The sequence below is a fragment of the Microcaecilia unicolor genome, chromosome 1, assembly GCF_901765095.1.
Source record: "Microcaecilia unicolor chromosome 1, aMicUni1.1, whole genome shotgun sequence".
Classification (NCBI taxonomy): domain Eukaryota; kingdom Metazoa; phylum Chordata; class Amphibia; order Gymnophiona; family Siphonopidae; genus Microcaecilia; species Microcaecilia unicolor.
Window position 1 is genome coordinate 555,186,347 of NC_044031.1, and position 25,854 is coordinate 555,212,200.

The window sequence follows — 25,854 nt, forward strand, 5'->3', positions numbered from 1 at the left end:
CAGGGCACACGATAGACTAGTGTCAGATGCTATGATGTGCTATCAGAGTTTTATATACTGCTAGTTTTCCAGTAGAATTCACAGCAGTTTACAATATAGAAGCTCTGACATTAGAGATGATAACAATTTAGAAAGCAAATACAATTAAAAACAATAAGAAAAACAACAAGTAAAAAAAAAGTAACTAAAAACTGAACAGATATAATTATAAACCATAATTATTGCTCAAACAAATATGTTTTCAGAATTTCCCTAAAAGAGAAATAAGAAGTTTTAACTTCAAATTCAAGGCTAGCTTATTCCACATGCTAGCCCCAAAAAGGGGAAGGAGACTTCTAATATAGATAATTTTCAGAAAAGAAAAACCTATTCTTAAATTTCATAGGAAACCTAAACTCCTACCAGGAGATGGAAATGTGAGCAGTTCACCTAAATCCTCTGAACATAAACCAAAAATTGATTTAAAAATCAAAGTATCTTAAAATCAATTTGTTTACATATCAGCAGCCAATGAAAATCACATAAAGTAGAAGATACACTATCAAAGCGACCAAGTCTACTTATCAACCTAGTGGCGGTATTCTAAAACAGTTGTAAATGGCTTAACAACTTATTTGAGATCTGAGAACACAGCGAATTGCAATAGTCCAATTGTGGCAGCAGAACTTCTTGTGCTACAGTCCTGAAATCTTCTTTCTCCAAAATGACCTTATTGTCTGTAATTGTTGGGGTAAAAAAACAAACAAAAAAAACCCCAACTTTTACTAAGAGCATTTATCTGTTTATCAAATGTTAAGGTGGAATCTAAAATAACACCCAACACTTAAGAGTGATATTTAATTTTTAAGATTTCTCCTGACAACAGTGTCACTGATTTAGTTGGAACTGTTTCTACATCTCCAAACCAAAGCATCTTTGTTTTCTGCTTATTCAGCTTTAGAAAATGTTTCGTGGCCCATCTACCTATACGGAATTTTCAAAGCTCTCCAGAATAGGGCACAAAAGAGAAAATATCATCTGCATAAGATAATACTGAAGTCTCATTACCTGCAAAATAGTAACCCAAAGAGCTCAAGTACACATTAAACAGTGAGGGTGAGAGAGTTGAACCCTGCAGAACCCCACAGACAGGGTTCCACTTTAAGGATTTGTTGCCCTTGCTCTTGACAGCGAAGGGCGACTAAAATGATAGCGGGGATGGGACGACTTCCCTATGAAGAAAGACTAAGGAGGCTAGGGCTATTCAGCTTGGAGAAGAGACGGATGAGGGGAGACATGATAGAGGTATATAAAATAATGAGTGGAGTGGAACAGGTGGATGTGAAGCGTCTGTTCACGCTTTCCAAAAATACTAGGACTAGGGGGCATGCGATGAAACTACAGTGTAGTAAATTTAAAACAAATCGGAGAAAGTTTTTCTTCACCCATCATGTAATTAAACTCTGGAATTCATTGCCGGAAAATGTGGTGAAGGCAGTTAGCTTAGCAGAGTTTAAAAAGGGGTTGGACGGTTTCCTAAAGGACAAGTCCATAAACCGCTACTAAACGGACTTGGAAAATCCAAAATTCCAGGAATAACATGTATAGAATGTTTGTACGTTTGGGAAGCTTGCCAGGTGCCCTTGGCCTGAATTGGCCGCTGTCGTGGACAAGATGCTGGGCTCGATGGACCCTTGGTTTTTTCCCAGTATGGCATTACTTATGTACATATGTACTTATGTACACTATAGAACCTGTTCTTTAAGAATTGCTTGAACCAATTCAACACTCTACCAGTAATGCCTAACTCATTCAATTTAAAAAGTAGGACTGATAGTGTCAAAAGCTGCTGATATATCAGCAAAATGACTTGCAGACCTTTGCTGAGAGAATATCACACAGCAAAATATGGACCGTACTAAACTTCTATCACCATCCCCTCTTTATTTCTTTGTTGCTTTATACTTATGTTTCTTACATGCTTACTACTATACTATGTATTTGTATTATTGAACCGGAGCCTACTTCTACGGTATTGTGTAAGCCACATTGAGCCTGCAACTAAGTGGGGAAATGTGGGATATAAATGTGTTAAATAAATAAAATAAATCTTATTTTTGTGTTATTCTCTTTTAAATTTAATAAATATACTACGACCAAAAAAACCAAGAAGCTATGTTTCTGTACTGTGTTGCGATCTGAAACCATGCTTTGTTGTGTGTAATATGTTAAACATCTCCAAAGAATGTTGAAACTGTTTAATCACTAAAAATTCTAACTGTTAGAATTCAACAGTTTCAACTGTTCAGCCATCCAAGGGATACTTGCAACTGGATGGTAATTTTCAACTTTTGTCAGGTCAGGTCAGCTCCTAGATTTTGGCAGAGAGGTCAAAATAATTTCAGATAAAATCTGTGGGTAATAATCTGCTGTCAAAATCACATTAACAAACCCAGTTAGCCATTTAAAAATTTATGGTGGAACCTCACTCTGCAAATTTGATGGGCAAATATCCAACATGCATGTCTTCTTTGACAGTCTAACAAGAATCTTATGAACTGAGTCAGAAGACACACTCTCAACATTTTCCCATATTCTATCAGCAGGAATATCAATTATTTGATGGCTTGAAACAGGCCTCTCCAAATTATTAATATCTACCTCTACAAAAGACATCTTAATTTTGTTTACCTATTCCTGAAAAAATTCTGCTAAATCATCCGCACTAGACTGCAGTACTTCAGGAATTGTTAGAAGAGTTATCAGATTTTCTTATTTCTTGACTACAAAAATCTTCTTTTGCCTTAATGATTTGCTTTTTATAAATATTCACTTCCTTCCTCCAGGCTACATAGGAAATACTATCTCCATTTTTCCTACAAATTCTGGCTTCAGCCGTCTACATGATCTTTTCATTGTTGCAATAGATTCGCAAAACCAAGGGATTCACCTCAGTGCAATCAGTGTTTACTATCACCATGTAGAAGGTAAGCCCATCTCTGGACAGACTCTGGTTGTTCACTTCATGAGAAGTTTGCTTGTAACAAAGTCCCCTGTCAAACTTCCACCTGTGTTGGGACCTCAACATCATCCTCACCCAGCTGATGAAAACTCCTTTTGAGCTGCTGGATTCCTGTCATCTGAATTACTTTACCTAGAATGTCTTATTTTTGGTGGCTGTTACTTCAGCTCACAGTGACAGTGAGCTTTAGGCTCTAGTGGTGGATCCACCTTACACTAAATTTCATAACAGAGTAGTTCTCTGCACAAGGTTGTGTTAGAGTTCCATCTAAACCAATCATTCTTCCAACATTCTTTCCGAAACCTCATGCCCATCCTGGTGAAAGCACACTGCACATCTTGGACTTCAAGCGACCATTAGCCTTTTACTTAGAGCGGACTAGGCACTACAGACAGTCCACCCAGCTTTTTGTTTCTTTTGATCCCAACAGGATAGGAGGTTGCCATCGAGAAACACACAATCTTTAATTGGCTGGCAGATTGCATTTCTTTCACTTATGCCCAGGCTGGGCTGACTCTTGAGGGTAATGTCAAGGCTAATAATGTCAGAGCCAGGGTGGCATCAGTAGCCCACTTGCAGTCAACCTCCATAGAAGAAATTTGCAAGGCTGCAATGTGGTCTTCAGTCCACACATTCACATCTCACTACTGCTTCGAGCAGGATACCTGACGCAATACTCAGTTTGGACAGATAGTTCTGCAGAATTTGTTTGGGGTCTAGAATCCAACTCCACCCTCCTAGACCCATTGTGTTCTGTTCCAGGCTGCACTCTCACACAGTATGTATATAGTTTTCAGGTTAATTATTGTTTTGAACTCACCATTGAGAGTTCCATTTGACCTACTGTTGTTTTCGGTGAGCCTGGTAACTAGGGATTCCCACATGTAAGAATATGGCCTGCTTGTCCTCGGAGAAAGTGAGGATGCTTACCTGTAGCATGTATTCTCCGAGGACAGCAGGCCATTCATTCTCACACACTCTCCCTACTCCCCTTGGAGTTGTTTTCAATGCTATTGTTCTGCACTGCTGGTCCTGCGCTCTCACAGTGGGTGGGAAGGCACTCGCATATGCGCAGTGGAGATGCTAGCGCATGCTCTTAAAGTCATATACTCTTTAAAAGCTCTCCGCACCGGTCAACGTGGATGACATCACCCACATGTGAGACTGAATGGCCTGCTATCCTCGGAGAATACCTTTTACAGGTAAATATTTTTGCTTCACTGCATGGTATATTGACAATTAGTGTGGATGCACGTACTGCCTTCTGTTTAGTGTGGTAAAGTACTGTATGCTAACTGCAGTGCACAGTACATGCCATCGTGCCAGCGTGGTAACGATAGCAGTGCTTGGGCACTAACAGTGTACATTAATTCATGCATAACTGCAAAATGCACTTCAGCAAACTGGTCCCTTAGCTTGCTGATGCTGCAAATGGCTAGTTAAGAGCAGTTGCCAAAAACTTGAAATGCTTAAGCATCTCAGACATTAAATACATTCAGAACCAAAAAGAAGGATCTTAATGGTTTGTTTTTGTTTTTCCATTCATATGTTGTAAGAACTTTTTCCTAGTATTGCAACCAAGAGTTATTCCTACACATATATCCTTGCATGGTTTGTTTTAATCAGAACATTCATTGTTTTTTTCAAAGGCTATGTTTAACTTGGTTAACATCTTTTGGTCTATGTGCTAAATTTAGGGCTGGCTTGTAATTTAATCCAATTTTACTTCTACCAAAAGGGCATAGTTTCTTACTCTTCCTTTCAAGTGTTTATTTAGTGGCAAGTCATATTTTACTATGGGATATTGAATTTATATGTTAAGCATCTTTTTGTTTCCCGTCATACTGACTAACGCTTTGGCACAGTTCTGTACCTTCAATCAACTAGACTAGACCAAATGTGCTTATAATTATAAGGCTTTTCTTTCTTTCTTTCTTTCTTTCTTTCTTTCTTTCTTTCTTTCTTTCTTTGAAACATTAGTTTTACAGTAAGCCTTTCAATACAATATTATTAGTACAAAATAGCTTTTTCCTCAAAATGTTCCTTGCTTACTTTTTAGCCAAATATGATATTAACAGTTACTTATATGTTGCCTTAATACAATTTCTCTTACCAGCAGCATAAACACAAAGCAAAAAAGACAGCAGTCATGGTCTGTGTGTAAACCTTAAGACAGCTCATCCACTTTTCTTCTGTAGTATTATAGCAATATTGATTATTTATAGAGCTCCATTCATGCTACTGGTACTGTTTTATTAAATTAAATGTATTTCAGAACCCGAGGTTGTTAATTCTAGGGATTTTAATCACCTAAAGAAGGTGACCTTGGTGGGGGCTTTTACAGATTTGTTTTGAAAGATCTGGAAGATTTGTGACAAAAGGCAGCGGACACCTTATAGACTTACCAATTTATTAAAGGCTGATTGAAACTACAGCCAAAACTCATCACCTGATTTTGACTGAAACTGAAAACTCAAGTTTGGTTGTATAAATGTAAATTGGTGAGAGCCACTGGGGATTGTCAGAGCTTGCAGTCTGCATCCCTCTGCCAAACTCACCAATGAATGAAATTGTAATAATGCTTTTTTTTAAATGTATTTTAAGCCACTTTAATATTATTTGAAAGGTGGCACATAAACATTATTAAATAAAGGTTTATGTGCATCTTCCTCACAAAACCGAGTAACAAATATTGGGGCAGATTTACTAACGTGCAAGTATGCCATTACTATATGTTTCTAATAAATAGGTTCTGCTGCATAAAGTGGGGCCTGTGGTAAATAGCACATTCTAATAAGTATGAAAGCATGTTAACACGTTAGTGCTCTGAAGTAAATGTGAGCCATTTGTGCTGCTTTTAATGGGTGGATGTGGCAGTTCAATTGACAGAGTTTATTACAGTTATAATGTTATCCAAAGCACTAAAAATAATCAACCTCTCGATTTCTCTTATTCCTGGATCATGTTTCTATTTGCTGAGCCCAGCCCATGATTAGCCTATACAATTTTCAAAATGTATTTTGTTTGAATGTGCCTTTAATTTTTAATCATTTCATTTAATTTTTGCATACAACACATTCTGTGTTACAGGATGCCAGAATTAGAATGGTACAAAATGCTACGGTTATTAAGGAATGAGGTAGAGGTTTTCAAGTAAGATAAATATTTAGGTACTATTCAAATAAATGGGAATCAAACTTCAGAGAAGAATTTTTGATGGCAGGAGTTTGTTTTTTCAAGAACCTGAGCTTCAACAAATCTATTAACATCTGTCAGTCAATGTGCCAGTATGTGTTCATTTTTTTTCCTGGACATATATGAAAGAATGAAACTATTTATTGCTAAAGGAAGCCAGACATCATTGAAGTTCACATATTGTGCTTAATTTATGATTCCCTGAGAGCTGTTAGTGAACCTAAAAAAGGAAAATAAATTAAAAACATAAGGCAAAAATAAAATAGGGGTGTGTATTAAAACCATTTTGAATGGAGAAAATTAGCTTACTTTCCAAATTAACAAGTTTTCAACATTAATTTTTATTGTTACAAATATAGCAAGAGATAATGATCCCTGTTGTGTATTTTTGCTTAAGACAAGATGGGTGGTGGTAGTAGGGGATTTTAAGCTGGTTTATTGAACAGTGTTTCTTATCCTACTCCTGGAAGTACACTTTGCTGGTATAGTTTTCAGGATAACAATGAATATGCATGAAATTAATTTGCATATAGCAGAGTCTGCTATATGCAGTTCTTCTCATGTATATTGATTGCGGTGATCTGGAAAACCTAACCAGCTGGATGTGCTGTCAGGGGAGAATTGGGACGCATTGAATTAGAGAACCCAGTAGTTCTCAAACTTGTCCTGCTGGAGTATCAGCCAGTCAGGTTTTCAGGATTTTCACACTGAATATACATGAAGTAGATTTGCATACACTGCCTCCATTGCATGCCTACTTATCACATAGAAACAGAGAAAAATCAAGGCAGATAAAGTTGGTATGGCCTATCCCGTTTCTCTATCCATGCCCATCTTTCCGTCATAGATCCTATGTACTTATCCCAAGCTTTCTTGAATTCAGATACAGTCTTCATCTCTACCATGTCCTTCAAGAGGCCATTCCACACATCTACTACCCTTTCCATAAAGAAGTATTTACTTAGATTGCTCCTAAGTCTGTGTCCCCTCATTCCAGAGCTTCCTGTCAGTTGAAAGAGAGTAGCCTCCTGTACATTTATGCTACATAGATATTTAAACATCTGTATCATATCTTCTCTCTCCTGTCTTCCTTCCAAAGTATACATATTGAGATCATTAAGTCTGACAGGAACAGAAGAAAGGGGGGCTGAGGTGAGCTGAGCAGAAGATTTGCTGTTACAGTGGTCACAGGGGCGTGCTGGAAGCAGTGCATAGCTGGATAGAACCCCAGAGGAATCCACCCAGGGCAATCCGCGTGTGTGTATGTCTGTCCGTCCAGAGAGCAGAGGAGAAAGCCAGCCATGTGACTGTCCTGTAAACAAGAGGCTTATCCAGAGAGAGACACCCCCCCCTTGCACTGAGTGCCCAGATAAGAAAAGGAACTGTGCTTTTTGAGTGCCTGCCTCAGGAGGGATCTAGCCCAGAAGCTTGCTGGTTTGAGCATCCACAAAGAGAGAGAGAAGGGGCATCCCCCTGCACTGAGTGGCTAGACTAAAAGTGAACACTGTGTTTTTTAGTTTATGCCTGCCTACCTTGGGGAACAGCTGCCATGTCTAAGTCTTGAGTCCTGTGAGTGCCTGCCTCTAGGGGAGTTAGTGTAGCCGTCCATCAGTGAGATTTGGGGTGGTTGTATAACAGAACAAAACAAAAGGGGTCATGTTTTGGGCGGTTGAGATAGGAATTTTCCTTGCTTATCTTTTAATTTGAATTTAGTTAGTCCACAAGTTCCACAGAAAGTGAAGGTTTTCCTTTTTTGAGTCAGAATAGTAGGTATCGGGAGTCCCTGAACCAGTGGGCTGACCTCCCCAACCGAGGAGACGTGGAAGTGAAGAAGACTAAGGTACCCAACGCAAGAAAGCAGCAATGCTAGCGAAGATTTGGTATACCGGTAATATTATTGTGTGCACACAAATTGAAAACTATATATATATATATCAGATCTGAGTACACTAATTAGTGCTGTGTATATGTGTGGGATGTTTTGGGTTACTGCAGATGTGGAGTTGGGGTCTTGATAGCTGTGATCCTTGATAACTATGATTCTTGGTGACTGTGATTGTAGTTTTTAAAATTGTTATTGCCTTTATTTCCTTTATAACTTATCTCAAAGCATTTAACATCTTGCACTGATTTTATTTAATACCATCAACCTGCAAAAATTGGTACCAACATTTAAGAAACATAACCAACAAGTGTTTCTATTTACTTTACCCTCTATTCATTTTACCCTTTAATAAAACCTTTAATATTTTTTTTCTTGCTAAATCCCTTGGTTGTGTGGAGTTTATTTGGGAACCCTATTTAAAACTGTGACACTCATATATTTATTTCTTCAATTATTCAAATTTACCTGCTCCACGACTAGGGGGTTTACAGTAGCTTAAGTAGAGAGGTGTGGTAGACGTGTTAGTCCACTCTTAAGGTTATCAATAGAAATCAAACAAAATAAAACATGGAAAAGAAAATAAGATACCTTTTTTATTGGACATAACTTAATACATTTTTTGATTAACTTTCGAAGGTTGCCCTTCTTCGTCAGATCGGAAATAAGCAAATGTGGTAGCAGATAGTATATATAAGTGAAACATCCAAGCATTACTTTGGCAGTCTGATGAAGAAGGGCAATAAAAAAAGGTATCATCTTATTTTCTTTTCCATGTTTTATTTTGTTTGATTTCTATTGATAACCAAAGTAGCTTAGAAATCCATCAGTACTAACACCGAGGCAAATCCCCTGTCTCAGTTTCTATGAAGATCATCTTGTAAGGATATGTTCCATAACCAGGTCTGAATCCCAGATTGACATGGATCTAGTCAATTTCTGTCTTCTAGCTAATCACCGAGTTGAACACAGATTGTTCAACAAGTTTTCCTAGAAATGGGATGTTAGAACTGACCAGTAACTTTCAAGTTCTTTAACAAAGGATGCACTACTGCCCTCTTTAATGCTGTTGGTAGTTGTCCATTAAAAATAGAGGAGTTCACAATTTTTATGAAGCTCCTGATTGTCTGCTGCACTATCTTTGACAGGCAGGGGTCGAGGGAGCAGGTAGTTGGTTGAAAGCCTCTTAGGATTTTTTCAAGACCCACCTCCATTATTGGGTTAAAAGAGTCCCATATCTCTATGTAAGGAGAGGGAAAGTTTGTGCACTCCTGGCTAACTGACAGGAAACTGGGTGAGACTGCCTCTAATTTTTCTCCATGGCCTCAATAAGGTGTTGGCATCTATGCAAAAACACTTGATACATCTGTCCCATGGCAAATACAACATGCTGATCGATGGGGCTACTTTAAGTTGCCTTAGAAGACTCAGATGGCTGCACTGATCTCCTGGCTTTGTTTTCCAATAGAGACGTAAAGAAACAAAAAGTTTAAAATTTTAAGAATAAACAATTTTATGGTCAGTAGAACAATGTCAGCATGTAGCTACTTTGTATCCTCACTGTTTTTTCTTTCTAAAGTTGTAACTCAACAAAATATTTTTTTTTCTGTCCAGTCATACAAACTATAGAACTGAAGGTGCACCATGAGCCCCCATAGTCCAAACACATCCTCTAAAGGTACAATCACTAGAAGCTGACTCCTAGTGATAATACACAAGACTATCACTCGAAGTAGTTGGGGCTATTTTCAACCTGGAGCCCTGAAGAGCAGGAGCGAGTAGGGTTCACTACTGCCCTGATGACCACCAGGCCTGAAAAGGTAGACCCAGCAGGGTCTGCTGCGACTTGGGAGGAGGGCTTGGAGGGGAGCTTGAACTTTATTCAGGGGGTGGGAGAGAAGGGGATCACACTTTGTTCAGGCATGGAAGAGCGGAAAAGTCTTCTGCAGGTCAAAAGCGTAGCCAGGTTGACAGCGCAGGGGGAGCGAGAGCGGACTTCCGGCAGCGCACATATTCAGTGCTACACAACAACAACAAAAAATAGGCGCCAGCAGAACTCCGTTTGGGGGAGCAGCCGCTCCCCTGGCGCCCCACCTAGCTATGCCACTGATGCAGGTCCTGGCCGATATTCAGCTGGTTACCACGTAAGTACCTTATGTTGGTCCTAGCTAAATATTGGCTGATACCCGCAAAAGTTCCAGCAGCTAGAAGTAGTCAAGTCAGACCTGAATATTCAATGTCTGTGTCCGTACGTGATCTGGTATTGAATATCAGGGTCTAATTAAACTGGTGACACTCAGTGCTTAAAAAATTGCTAACTGCCACTGACTGAATATTGATTGGTAAATTTTTGATTTCTCTTGTTGCGGTTCCTTTTCCTTTTGTTTTCTGCGATACATATGTTTATGGATATTTGACAATATGCTACTGCTTTTGTCTTCCTGTTTGTGTAACAACATAATTGTATTGTTTGACCTTTTTTTTGTCTACTGCTTATTTTGTTTCAGTAAACCAGCTTATGTACTTACCTGGCCAATGTGATCACATTGCAAAAGAATGTTACTACCTCAGCATTATCATTCTCAAGTTTTATAACATAGAAAGCCACAGCATGATGGTTGATTCATTGGTTTCATTCATGTGGACACAGTGCAACCTGGTCAGCCACAATGATCATAGGTTACATCAACCAAGTCAACCATATTACCACACTATCTAAAATACTAAGCACCAAATCACTCATAAAAAAAAAACCCCAAAGAATATGACCTCCCACTCATTCATAACAAATATCCCACCGACTATCATTGACAGATGGAAAGTCTGATTTTATCAGAACAAAACACCACTTTCAGAAGGAAGAGGGTGTTGGGCTTTCCTTTAAAATTACCCAAGAAGACTAACCTCTCCTCCACAACCTAAGAGTACATAAGCATTGCCCTGCTGGGACAGACCAAGGGTCCATCGAGACCAGCACCCTGTCACTTACAGCGGCCAAAAGAACAAGCAATTTGTCCCACCCATCCTAGTAATAATGTATTATTCCTTCGTCCCTTTTTTGAAGTCCGCTAAGTTAACCGCCTTAACCACCTTTTCCGGCAGTGAATTCCAGAGTTTAACTACTCGTTGAGTGAAGAAATATTTCCTCCAATTCGTTTTAAATTTACCACACTGCAGCTTCATCGCATGCCCCCTTGTCTTAGTATTTTTGGAAAGCGTAAATAGACGCTCCATATTAACCTATTCCATTCCACTCATTATCTTATAGACCTCTATCATATCTCCCTTTCCTAATGATACCCAACATTCTATTTGCTTTCCTAGCCGCAGCAGCACATTGAGCAGAAGTTTTCAACGTATCATCTACGATGACACCTAGATCCCTTTCTCGGTCCGTGACTCCCAACGCTGAACCTTGCATGACATAGTTATAGTTTGTGTTCCCCTTTCCCATATGCATCACTTTGCACTTGTTCACATTAAACGTTATCTGCCATTTAGATGCCCAGTCTCCCAGTCTCGTAAGGTCCTCTTGTAGTTTTTCACAATCTTCCCGCGAGTTGACTACTTTGAATAACTTTGTGTCATCGACAAATTTGATTACCTCACTAGTTACCCTCATTTCTAGGTCATTTATGAATATGTTAAAAAGCGGAGGTCCCAGCACCGATCCCTGAGGGACCCCGCTAACTACCCTTCTCCATTGCGAATATTGACCTTTTAATCCTACTCTCTGTTTCCTATCTTTCAACCAGTTTTTGATCCACAGTAAGACACTACCTACGATCCCATGTCCCTCTAATTTCCTCTGTAGTCTTTCATGAGGGACCTTATCAAATGCCTTCTGAAAATCTAGATACACTAATATCAACCGACTCACCTTTGTCCACATGTTTGTTTACCCCTTCAAAGAAATGCAGCAGATTGCTGAGGCAAGAGGTTTGCTTGCATTTGCTAAATTATATATTCCTTTATTTCCTTGTCCCTTTTACTCTAACCTTACCTAACCCTTATTTTAAATTGTATTTGTTTAACATCTACCGGACTTGGCGATCACCTTTACGGTATTATGTAAGCCACATTGAGCCTGCTAATGGGTGGGAAAATGTGGGATACAAATGTTACAAATAAATAAATAAATTGTGTTTGTCTATGTTATTTAACTTTTGTGTGTAACAATTTTGAATATAATATATTATGCTGTATGTTTGAATTTTTACTATATGTAGATCACTTTGATAGCCTTGGCCTTAGGCGATCAACCTTGAACCTTATGAGGCTTGAAAGAAAGTGAGAACTAAACCCAGGTTCCAAATAGCGGTGTTATATTCTCAACTCCCTGGAGAAGAAAATCCTATCTGTAAGAGTAGTGAAGATGCTTCTGTGCTTGTGCCTCAGATTCAGCCCCTGCCTTTGTATCACTCCATGATGTGACCTCACTTCAACTATTGTATGCAGTTTTGGTAGTCACATCTCAAAAAAGGTATAGCAGATTTAGAAAAGGTACAAAGAAAGGTGACCAAAATGATTAGGGGAACATAACTCCTCTCATAAAGGGAAAGGCTTGAGAAATTAGAGCTTTCAGCTTGGGGTAGAGATAACTGAGGGAAGATATGATAGAGGTCTACAAAATCCTGGAGTAGAATGGGTAAATGTGAATCGATTGTTTATTTTTTTAAAGTACAAACACTAGGAGACAAAAATGAAGTTACAGAGTAATACTTCTAAAACAAATAGGAGAAAATGGAAAATTTGGAATTACCTGTTAATTTCTTTTCCTTGAATCCCCCCAGTTCAGTCCAAATGAGTGGGTTATGTACCCTTCCAGCAGATGGAGCCAGAGGAAAACAGCTCAGAGCTAACTTCACTTTCCTTTATAGGGGCTGGTGCTGCCCTTAGCTTCTCAGTATTGCATATCAAAGCTAAAACTACTGAAGACAATTCTTATGCTTTGAGTTTCCAAGTCATCCCCCCAAAGCCAAACCTGATGCAGTCAAAATCCTCAGTTCATGTTCACTAACTCAAGAATGAGAATTCCATACGCCCAAATTAACATGTAAGTCCAAATTTCCCCTTCCTTTTCATCCATGCTAGATGTGTCAAGACAAGCAGGATGCACCCAAGCTCTACCCAGGCCGGTCAGGAGGAAACGATAGCTCTCACAACTCCTACACATAAGATATTACCCATACTGACACACTTAGAGAAGGGGTGTGTCACAGTCTTACCATGACTCCTGCACCACGTCATCCCTGCACGCTGCTAGCTGCCACCTACCAGACCACACTTATTGATGAGACACCACTTCCCTACGGTGCACGCGCCTCCGCCTTTACTTATTGGGCTCGTGGTGGAAACTACACGAGGATGCAGCAGGATGACATCATGACACTAGATGCATTTAACCACAACCTGAGATTTGCTTCATCGCCTTTGTGTCTACTGCACCTGTTCCAGATAGTGTGTTCCTAAGAGTGTGTTCCTAATATGCCTTAGTGCTTGTTCCAGTGAGTGAAGACCTGAGACACTTCAGCACTTATACCTGTATGAGTTCCTGAGATGCCTTATTGCTTGTTCTAGAGAGTTGCTCCTGAGTCACCACAGTGCTTGTTCCAGTGAGTGAAGTGCCTGAAACACTATAGAGCTTATATGTGTGTGAGTTCCTGAGATGCCCTAGCGCTTGTTCCAGAGAGTAGGTCCTGAGACGCCACAGTGCTTGTTCCAGTGAGTCAGCTCCTGAGACACTGCAACGCTTAACCTGTATGAGTTCCTGAAATGCCTTAGTGCTTGTTCCAGAGAGTAGCTCCTGAAATGCCATGGCACTTGTGCCAGAGCATGAATTCCTGAGATGCTACAGCTCTTAACCTGTGTGAGTTCCTGAGACACCTCAATGTTCCTGAGATACCATAACACGTGTTCCTGTGAAGAGGGCTCCTGAGATTCTTCTGTGCTTGTTTCTACAGTGATCCTGAGAGTGACCCAGAGATGCTACTATACTTATTTCAAAGAGTGTTCCTGAGAATTCCCCTGAGAGTGTTCCTGTGAGTGACCCTGAGAGTGTTGCTGTGAGTAGTCCTGTTTTGTAGCGACTCATCAGCCACAGTCTGGTTTTCCACTGTGGTCCAAGGGCTCACACTTCCAGTCATAATAGGGTGCAATAAATGCAAGGGCACTGCTCTACCAGTATCCTGTGGAAAACAGAGTTTAACTCTGCTTATGAAGACTCTTGTGCTTTATTGTAGTGGGCTAGCTGGCCCTATGGGACTTGCTAACTCTTTTTGTTGTGGTCTGAGGTGATCATCTACTTGAGTCCTCCTAGAATCAAAGCCATAAAGACCACTGCACCTTATTAGGACATATCAGTAGAAAAAAAAGACCTTTGTCAACATTTAGAATGACCTGGGCGCAGATATATGCCTTCTTTTAAAATTACCAAAGGAGGACAACCTACTACATTCCTTCAGCTTTATTCCCATCAGCAAATATTGTTGTCTTGCCTGCAACCACCTGGACTGCCTTCTCCCACACTAGAGACCAGGATTGCTGGAGTGCTGGCCCTCTACTTAGGCTTGGATCTGTTGGTACTCCATCGAGATGACTGTCACCACTTCAGCTGCCCCAGACCACAGCTCCCCTCCCAGCTTATCAGGTTTACTTCTATAGTACAAAATAACCATGAAGGGGTCTCCTGATCTACTCCCCACCAGAAACAACTGTGAAAGTCACCAGCCCTGGCTCTTTCCAGTCTCCATAGAGAAAGAGAAAGCGGCCCAGTGGCATTGGGCTAATGGAAGTCACCCTGAAAGGAGGCTGAACCAGGAGAAACACTTTTGGGTCTGAGACCAAGGTAAAAAATGCAGGTCCTTTTGTTCTATCTAGAGCCTAGGACCTCCAGAAAGGGCCATTCCTAGAGATGATGTGGAAACAGAAGATCAGGGCACTGGGAGTGAGATCTTGAGCCCCTGATGTCCAAGGCCACAAGACCACATTTTTCTTAAGAGATAAGAGAATTCCCCTGTGCTCCAGAAACTAGAAAGGACAAAATTGTTTTTCATGATAATCATCAGTATAGGAGTTCCAACCCTGCAGAACGCTGGCTACTGTCCAACTATCTTGTACAGTACTGACTCAGTCCTAAATAGCCAAATATCTGAATTTACTACTACTTGACCAACAGGTTAACTGGGTCCATGTTTAGCCCAAGAGGAGAGACTCTGAAGCTGTCAGGGAGGGATCCAATATACTAAACCTTGGAAGATCTGGTGGTGAACCTTGGAGGGAATATCCATCCTATTACACATACTTGAATATTTTGGCATCGGAGGCAATGTCCTACACTGGTTCAAGGGGTTCCTAACCTTGCGCTCATACCAGGTCACATCAAATTCAACTACGTCTGCTGCATGGACACCAGAATGTGGAGTACCGCAAGGATCACCCCTCTCACCAACTATTTTCAACCTAATGATGATCCCCTTGGCAAAACTTCTATCAAACCATAACCTTAACCCATATATATATACCCCGATGATGTAATAATATACATCCCTTTCAAACAAGACATTAAAGAAATCTTCAATGAAATCAACCAAAGTCTACACATCATGAACACCTGGGCAGATGCATTTCGATTGAAACTAAACGCAGAAAAAACTCAATGCCTGATACTCACCTCCCAATACAACACGAATGAATTTACCGCTATAAACACACCAAAACTAAACCTTCCAATCTCAGAAACTTTAAAAATCCTTGGAGTCACTATTGACCGCCACCTAACACTTGAAACTCATGCAAACAACACAACCAAAAAGATGTTCTACTGCATGTGGAAACTGAAAAGAATAAGACCATTCTTCCCAAGATCCGTCTTCCGCAGCCTAGTGCAATCACTCATACTCAGCCATCTGGACTACTGCAACTCACTATACACAGGTTGTAAAGAGCAAATACTGAGGAAACTTCAAACAGCCCAGAACACAGCAGCCAGACTCATCTTTGGGAAATCAAAATACGAAAGTGCGAAACCCTTACGAGAGAAGTTACACTGGCTCCCACTCAAAGAACGCATTACTTTTAAAGTATGCACATTAGTCCACAAAATCATTCACGGTGAAGCCCCAGCCTACATGTCTAACTTAATAGACCTACCACCCAGAAACGCTAAAAGATCATCCCGAACTTTCCTCAACCTCCACTTCCCTAATTGCAAAGGCATAAAATGCAAAGCGCTGCACGCATCAACCTTTTCTTATATGAGCACGCAATTCTGGAATACACTACCACGCAACCTGAAAACGATCTACGAACTAACCAACTTCCGCAAACTATTGAAGACTCATCTCTTTGATAAAATTTATTGAAAGGATCAAAACACATGAAGTCCACACACACTGTTAGTAATGCATCAATACATTCTCTTCTGAATTCTCATCCCCCTTAATTTTACCACATTTATACCTTTACTCACAGAAAAATGTTATACCGAATGTTCTCCTACTATTGTTTTGTTGCCCTATCAGTTTCCCGTTGTTTCTTTCCATTGTTCCATTATTCTTTTCCATTGTTCTATTCCCTTAACGATACTCTGACTTTGTCTTCGCATAACTCCTCACAATGTAATCCATAACCGAGTTGTAACAAATTGTATTTCCATCATTCACAATGTATTGTAAGCCACACTGAACCCGCAAATAGGTGGGAAAATGTGGGATACAAATGCAATAAATAAATAAAAAGAAATACATGCAGGGAAGTAAATGAGAAGAGACCTGCCACTCTTCATGAGGACCCCAAGGTATACTTATTTTGAGCCCCCAAATCCTATTGCTCATCACCAGCCTAACATTGCCCCTCAAACCTACTGTGAGGGTGAAGGGAAGTCCCCCAGAGTATTGTTCAAGACTCCAGTAAGAAGACTCCACATTCCTGTGAACGAGCACAACCAAAACACAGCAGTTTGTTATAAGGAGGGGTCCACCCCAGTCAAACTTACTGTGCAGGACTACCTTCATGAGGAAGGGAGGAAGCTGAGGGAATAGTATTGCTCCTAGACTCTGAATAAGGAGCAACAATGACCAGTATTGGGAGGAGGGGTCATATATACTTCCAGTCAGCCTCTGAATTTTGGTCCTGAAAGTTCCAGAACTTCTTCAAAAGACAGTTAACTCTGGTAGAGGATGAAACCACACAACCCGTTCAAGACTGCCATGACTTCCACACTGGAAACTCCTGAGAAGCATGACCAAAACATTGAGGCCCTAACTAGGCAATATGGAGGATCCAACCAAAGAAGCTCCTAGCATCACTTACCTCCATCATGCAAGACTTAACCAGCTATTGACCTGTCCAGGAGCTGTTATGTTCCATGTAGAGATGTTCAAGAAATCTATCCTCTGCATATTGTCCCATCCAGAGGATGCTGGACCCAACATGAGACTGAATGGAATGAGACTGAATGGAATGAGAAAGACTAGAGAAAAAAAAAAAGATTGTTTAAACAGAGGCTCAAATCTTTCTACCACTGCGGTCCGTGAATAGTGTTCATCCCTTTAATTATGATTTCACCTAAGAACAACCCCCTCCCCTCTAGGTGACCACACCTTATTCTTCTCCACACCAGAAAGGAAATATAAAACCCTTGTCCTTGGGATCTTGTAAGACTAGAATCAGGTATTACAGCACGCATATTTACAGATAATGTAACTTTTACATTAAAAAAGGCATTAGAGACAAATTGCATATGATACTTTAAAGAATTTATGCTTTGGTAATCTGTGAAAAGCTTAATGTCAAATATATATACCATATTGCAAGACTTGCAAGTCTACAACTGTAAATAGAGTTAAAATGGTAAAAAGAACTGAATACGTATTATGAGAAAATGAAATGGACAAAAATACGTATTGCAGCCAGTATTCTTGAAAATACAAGCTGATCTAGTTGTGGTTTTGCCTCATTGATTGAATGGACGTAATTATGATTTTCTTAAGAATCTCAATGGGAAAATAAGAACTATGACTCCCTGAGTGCAAAGAGGCAAACCCAGAACTAGATCAGCTTGTTTAGCTGACATGGTATATGAGTTGTCAACCATACAAGGGAGAGACAAAGAATATAGTATGATAAGGAGAAACACATCAAGCAAATAAACAAAAAATGTATCAACTGAAATATAAAATATGTGATTTTGAATATTGCTTGTGCGATTTTTTAAAATATATATGTAAGAATTAGGACCTCTTTTACTAAACTGTACTAGTGATTCCCGTGCGGCAAATGAGAGGAAGCCCATTCAAATCCTATAGGCTTCTTCTCATTTGCTGTGCCGGAAATTGCTAGCATGGTTTAGTAAAAGCAGTCCTAAGTGAACTATGTTGTTGTATCAGTTTTTACAATTCATTATGATATTTTTGTTGCATTGTTTTCAATGCTGTGTGGAGAAATCACTGTGCAAAATTTTGTTCTCATGACTCTTTGAAATCAGTAGGTTGGGCTGTGATTCCAGCTCCTGGTTACAAAAAGTGATAGCTACCCTGGGGAGGACCTGCAGTTCTAAGCACAACAAAACAATCACAAAAGCAATTGATTTTTTTTGAATGCTCAAAATCAGTAAAGTAAAAAAATAAATTTTTATTTTTTAGTATAATGGAATGTGTTTGCAAGGACCCAATGGTCTTCCTGGTCGAGACGGAAATCCTGGAATAAATGGAATCCCAGGTACCCCTGGAATACATGGTCATGATGGTTTAAAAGGAGAAAAGGGTGAATGCATGACAGAAAGACTGGAGGAATCCTGGATGCCCAACTTTAAACAATGTGCATGGAAATCACTGAACTATGGCATCGATCTTGGAAAGGTTGCAGTAAGTATTATAGTATCAGCAGGGGGAACTGGAAACTGGTAAAACAAACACACATAATTCAGGGCAGCTGAAATTTTACTCAAATATTTAAACTAGACCTAATTCTTAGGAGTTAGTTAGCCCTGTGCTTGCCATTGGATGTGAACAGTTCCATGTAGGACTTTATAAGGTACCCCCTATAAATAGGAGGAAAATATGTCTTTCTAGTTGTTGTCCCCTCTTATGTTACCTTTCCCATTACTCAGGTCTATGCCACCTTCTCCTTATCTTACATGGATCTTTTTATTTCCACTTTCTAAATCCTACTCCTGTACCTCCTGATTTCAATCTTGTTGCCCTATCTACTTTACTTTTCTACCCTTCTATACACTCACTCTCCCCATGTATGTTATAGGCTGCCAAGTTCCCATCTCCCTCTCCACCAGTCAGGTTTTCAGGATATCCACAATAAATATTTATGAGAGAGATTTGCATGCAGTGAAGGCAGTGCATGCAAATCTCTGTCATGATCATTTATTGTGGATAGCCTGAAAACCTGACTGGCTGGGGTACCTCCAGGACCAGGTTTGGGAACCACTGTATTAGGAATATTCTAAAACCCAACTGGCCTGTGGACCCCTAGCAGATCCCAGTTTGTAGTTCTAAAAAAATAATTCCTTTATTATCAGCAGCACCCAACAAAGGAGGCATGTCTTAGAGCAAGATGCCAAAAGGAAACTCAATAGAAACTGATCATATAAAAAATGTGAAACAAAAACAAAGAAATAAAAAGGAAAAAAGAAAACAAAGACGGTCACCCACATAACTAATTAGGAAAACTGCATCAGGTCACTGAATAGAGGTAATAGCTTCCAAAATGTTTTTTAAATAGAGGTGTTTACATCTACATCAGTGGTTCTCAACCCTTTTTTCAGTCAGGACACACATAATGGCCAATGCTCACATCCGTGACACACTGCCTACACGACATCATGGGCTTTTGGTCTGATACAGTATTTCGGTTCTTATATATTAAATATAAACAGGTGCAGATAATAAGTAGTACAAATGCCCTGTGTTACAAAGAGAACAAAAACAAAAGAAAATGGTAGAATGGAGGAAAAAGCCTCTGCAAGTCTGCGGTACTTATTTCTTCTCAACAAGTAACTAGCAGAACCTTGATTCATCCACTCTTTATTCTCTCTCTTAACTACTCTTTATTTTTCAAACATAATAGATATCTTCATAAATTTTTATAATTTTTTTGGTTTAATTAAAACTTCCACTGCTTGTTTGATTTTGACATTATAGCATACTTATCTCAAAATCCGACAGGCCACACTGGGATATTCTGAACAGTGTTGGGACAAGGTTCCTATTTCTTGCCTTTAGTTTGGATGCTGGCCAAATTCACATTGGACTTTTTGAAATCAACTGACTTCTGATGCAGGCACTCGCTGAAACGCAGGCTTATTTTCAAAAGAGAAGGGCGCCCATCTTTTGACACATCGCAAGATGGGTGACTTCTCCCAGGGTCGCCCAAATTGGCATAATCGAAAGCCGATTTTGGGCGTCATCAACTGCTTTCCGTCGCGGGGATAACCAAAGTTCACGGGGGCGTGTCGGAGGCATAGCGAAGATGGGACTGGGGCGTGCCTAACACATGGGTGTCCTCGACCGATAATGGAAAAAAGAAGGGCATCCCTGACGAACACTTGAACGACTTTACCTGGTCCTTTTTTTCTTATGACCAAGCCACAAAAATGTGCCCTAAATGACCAAATGACCACCGGAGGGAATCATAGCTGACCTCCCCTTACTCCCCCAGTGGTCACTAACCCCCTCCCACCCTCAAAATGTTTTTCAACATTTTTTCCAGCCTCTATGCCAGCCTCAAATGTCATACCAAGCTCCATGACAGCAGTATGCAGGTCCCTGGAGCAGTTTTAGTGGGTGCAGTGCACTTCAGGCAGGCGGACCCAGGCCAATCCCCCCCTACCTGTAACACTTGTGGTAGTAAATGTGAGCCCTTCAAAACGCACCAGAAACCCACTGTACCCACATGTAGGTGCCCCCCTTCACCCATAAGGCCTATGGTAGTGTTGTACAGTTGTGGGGAGTGGGTTTTGGGGGGGGCTCAGCACACAAGGTAAGGGAGCTATACACCTGGAAGCAATTTCTGAAGTCCACTGCAGTGCCCCCTAGGGTACTCGGTTGGTGTCCTGGGCATGTGAGGGGGACCAGTGCACTACGAATGCTGGCTCCTCCCACGACCAAAGGGCTTGGATTTGGTCGTTTCTGAGATGGGCGTCCTCGGTTTCCATTATCGCTGAAAATTGGGGACGACCATCTCTAAGGTTGACCTAAATTTCGCGATTTGGGCTTCCCCTATTGTATTATCGAAGCGAAAGATGGACGCCCATCTTGTTTCGATAATACGGGTTTCCCCGTCCCATCGCCGGACGTCCTGCGAGGACGTCCTCAGGAAAACTTGGGTGCCCCTTTCGATTATGCCCCTCCACACCACCTTAGATCCCACACTCAAGCCACTCAGTTGTTTTTCTTTTTATGAGTGTCCGATGAGGAACAATATCAAATCTAAGTAGACCAAATCCAGCATATGTCTGTGAGACTCCGGTCGAGGGCTATGGGGTGGCCCTGTCAATAACACAGTCAGACAAGATAGTAAACATGAAATAAGTGCTTTTATTAACTTAAATCTGAGGCCTGTTCCTTCATAGGCCTAGAACAAAAGAAAAGTCTCTTATCTTCAGAAGGGGAAAAGAGTTTGTATAGGCCTGTGGCCTACAGGACCCAAAACACAGGCTATGGCCTGGGACAGCCACTCCCCAAACATAGTTTGTAGGTTCTCTCTCTCTTTGTGTTTCCAGATCATGCTCCAGCCAGACCTCAGAACAAGGCTCACAATTCTTCAAATAAAAGATTGGCTTACCTTAGCCAAATCACAGCAGCTTGAAGTGTTCAGTAAAGGTATATGTTGAGGCTTCAGTTCTTCCTTCCCTGGGCCTCCTTACCCTCACCCTAACCCTATCTTTTAAACTTCCCAGGTATTGACTCCCCTGCTCCTCCACTCACATCCTCAGACAGGATCAGTGCTCTTAAGTGGCCCAGATTAGTTAGAGAGGGACTTTTCTTAAGGGTGAGGGGCAATGTTCTATAAGCCCCGTCACAACGCCCTTGATCCAGTTCTTATGGCACCCAGTAAAAGATCAATCAGATTTATTTGACATGATTTGCCTTTGGTAAAGTCATGCTGCCTTGGATCTTGTAACTTGTGGAGGAGTGGCCTAGTGGTTAGGGTGGTGGACTTTGGTCTTGGGGAACTGAGGAACTGAGTTTGATTCCCACCTCAGGCAGAGGCAGCTCCTTGTGACTCTGGGCAAGTCACTTAACCCTCCATTGCCCCATGTAAGCTGCATTGAGCCTGCCATGAGTGGGAAAGCGCGGGGTACAAATGTAACAAAAAAAAAACTTATTGGATTCCTTCAGCAGTATGTCCATTACCTTTCCCACCACAAATGTAAGGCTCAGGGGTCTGTAGTTTCCCATCTCTTTCTTGTTGCCTTTGTGAAGAGGGACCACATCAGCCTTTCTCCAATTCTGTGGCACTTACCCTGGTCTTCAAGGATCTCATAAACATATCCTATAGAGGGTCCACCAAAACCTCTCTAAGATCTCTCAATATCCTGGGATATATCTGATCAGGTCCCAAGGCTTTGATTAACACTGGATCGACCTTAATCACACGATCAAATAACCTCAATGGTTTAAATAAACAAACAATCCCACTTCTAATCTAATATCGATTACTATGTAACCACACAATGCTGACTAACCTCACTGCCAAACACTATCACTTTTACCCTAATGCCGATACCTGAGCAACAACATAATGTTGACACCTACGCAAGATCACAATGTATTCTTATACCATGTATGTACGCACCGACTATAAAACCATGTGCAACTCTGTAGACCGGAAATGGCAATCGCCACTAGGCAAATGTAAGCCACATTGAGCCTGCAAATAGGTGGGAAAATGTGGGATACAAATGCTACAAATAAAGAAAGAAAGAAATAAAATAAATTATGTTCAGTTTTGTAAGTTGTTCATAAGAAGTTTCTTCCATGAACAGTAAGGTATCTATGCCATCTCCATATATATATATATATATATATATATATATATATATTTGCCAAGCCTCTGCAATCTTCACCAGGTTTTATTTCTGTGAATATAGAACAGAATAATTGTTAAGCATTTCTGTTTTTCCTTAATCTCTATCTACACATGGACCCGCAGTATCTTTGAATCTGGAAATTCCACCTCTGGCCTTCCTCCTTTTCACCTTATATACTGAAAAAAGTCTCTTCAGCTCACTTTGTATCTTTTGCAATTGTTTTCTTTTGCTTGCGCTTTTGATACCCTGATTTCTTTCTTTATCTCTCTTAGCTTTATGCAGTATTTTATTTTTGTGCTTCTTTTTTTTTGTGTGAGCTTCTCTATTTTGTGAATGGTACTTTTTTCACTTTATTTTTCCAGTCACCTATTTGAAGAACCAGATAGTTTTCCTTCCCTCTTGCTTTTCCTTAGTTTCCTTACAATCCCCTTTCCTTTCCTTATATAAAAATCTGCTGCACTTTTTCTAGCCCCTTTCAGTTTGGTCCAATGCCCTTTCTGCCATATGTACCCATTTTACCCCAGATTCTATATAGGTTGCCCAAATTTGGGTGTCCAACTTTGGGCATGCAGGGCAGAGGCATATGCAAATTAATTAGTTAACGAGCCATTAAGAATCAATTATTGATATTATTTGACTCTAATTTGGGTTTATGTGTGCATCTGCCTATGTGCTATTCTAAAATGCTGCATGCCCAAAGTGTCTCATGTGCAATGCAAAAGGGGGCATGGTTAGGTCAAAGGTATTCCAAAGCTTTAGGTGCAATGGTATAGAATAACAGGGTTGTGCACCCAGCTTGTGCACCAGTATTTACACCAGGTTTCAGCAGCTGTAAATCCTCGCACCCAAAGTTGGGAGCAGGAATCCGCATTAAAGGTCAGGTTCTATATATGGCGCTTTAAAAATCCATGCAGAAAAGATTTCCATCTAAGTGTACTCTATAAGCGGCGCCTAGGTTTAGGCACGGTATATAGAATATGCTTAGTTGATATCCCGGCACCTAAAACTATGTGCATCCATTTACACTAACGAAAATGTGGCATAAATCCTGGTGCGTACATTTAAGCACAGAGGGCCATATTCTATAACAACACATGTAAATTTTGGAATGCCCACAAAACACTCATTTCCCTACCCGTAAGCATGCCTCTTTTTGCCTGCATGCATTAAAATTTAGGTGCAATGCATTACAGAATACTCTTAGGGAGTTGTGCACGCAAATTTTAATTATTGCCAATTAGTGCTCATTATTGATTAAGTGCTGTTAACAATGCTGATTGGCTTGTTAAGCCAATTAAGTTACACGCACTGTTATAGAATATGCTTGGATTTCGATGTGGATTTCGGTATGCGCTATATAGAATCCGGGGGGATAGCGCTATTCTATAAAAGGCACTTAGCCCCAGAGTGCCTGGTTTTCCCCTCACATCATACATGCGTGACGTGAGGGGAAAAGCAGCCACAGGCCAGGCAATACGGTAGAGAACAGCGCTGGAGGATGGCTTCTGCTGGCAGGACTTTGGGAGTGCCGCCAGCCAAACCAGAGACCCTGAGGCCCTGTGTCTGCTCCACAGCCTCTAAGGGGGGCCCGGCACCAGAGTTTTCTCTCTCCTGCTCCTGTCGAGACACGATCACCCAGGTCTCGACACCTTGGAGGCTGGGCCTGGGGGAATCGGGTCCCCCCTGTGCCCCCTCTCAGCGGCCCTGCTGGAGTAATATGTTCTGATCTAGACACCCCAGAAATCAAACGTGCTGCTGCATTCTGGATGACCTGCATCAAAACAATGAAAACTAAAAACAGATTGAAAAGAGATTTTTTTTCTGGCACATTTAGTATTAATGTGTCAGCGAAGTAGACCATCTATCAAAATATTTTGTTTGTTATGAAAGAACTAGCGACAGAGAACATTGGTATCTTTGCATGGCTCATGACCACTTCCAATATTATACTAGATGAACATGGACAAGCCATAGCAGCTGGCTGTGATTGCATTTTAATATAGAGGCATCATAAGTAATTTTCCAGCCATCCTCTAGACAGGGATGATATTTAAAAGAAATTCAATGAGGTTTAAGTACATTACCTGCAAATATTCTAAGCAGATGTAGTAAAACTGTTTTCAAGCTATAAATGGGTAAGAATAATTTCCTGATTATATAGAGATTTTTCAGTATGTAGGTTGAAATATAGCTATTCTGCAGAACAGGTTTACCATTTTGACCACAGAATCATTCTGTAGCTGCTGGAGAGTTTGTTAGATCTCTATTTCAGTTATTAACTAATGTCAGAGTTATAAGAGGAGAAACTCAGATTCTGACAATGCAATTCGATAGGCATGCACAACAGGAAAGGACAACACTGGCAAGAATGCAAAGTTAGTTGATAAAAGAAAACTACTTGATTACCATTTTAAAACTTCTTTATACACTCATTGAAAGAAAATATGTTTATATCATTTTAGACAATATGAATTATTGTGCTTAAATCTGTGATGTACTATAGTGGGATTTTTTTTTAATATATTGGGGAAATAGCAGATTTGCTTCAGTGTATGTGTGTGTATAAACACACACATTTTCTCTTTGTATATATCTGTGTATGTGTATATATGGTTATAGATTATTGATTTATAGTCTGCCTGGATCAAGGTATAATCATATCAACATAGAAACAGAGAGAGAGAGAGAGAGATTATGTACAAACATGTTTGCTTTTAAAATCCTCTTTGA

The 25,854-nt window shown here is 40.3% G+C and overlaps 1 protein-coding gene across 1 annotated transcript in view; it reads left to right on the forward strand.

The window, feature by feature from the left end:
* Positions 1 to 25,854, forward strand: part of CTHRC1 (collagen triple helix repeat containing 1) — a 41,618-nt gene that overhangs the window by 11,331 nt on the left and 4,433 nt on the right. The window contains 1 exon segment of the mRNA XM_030190198.1: positions 18,722 to 18,943. Within this exon segment, the coding sequence (XP_030046058.1) occupies positions 18,722 to 18,943 (222 nt within the window).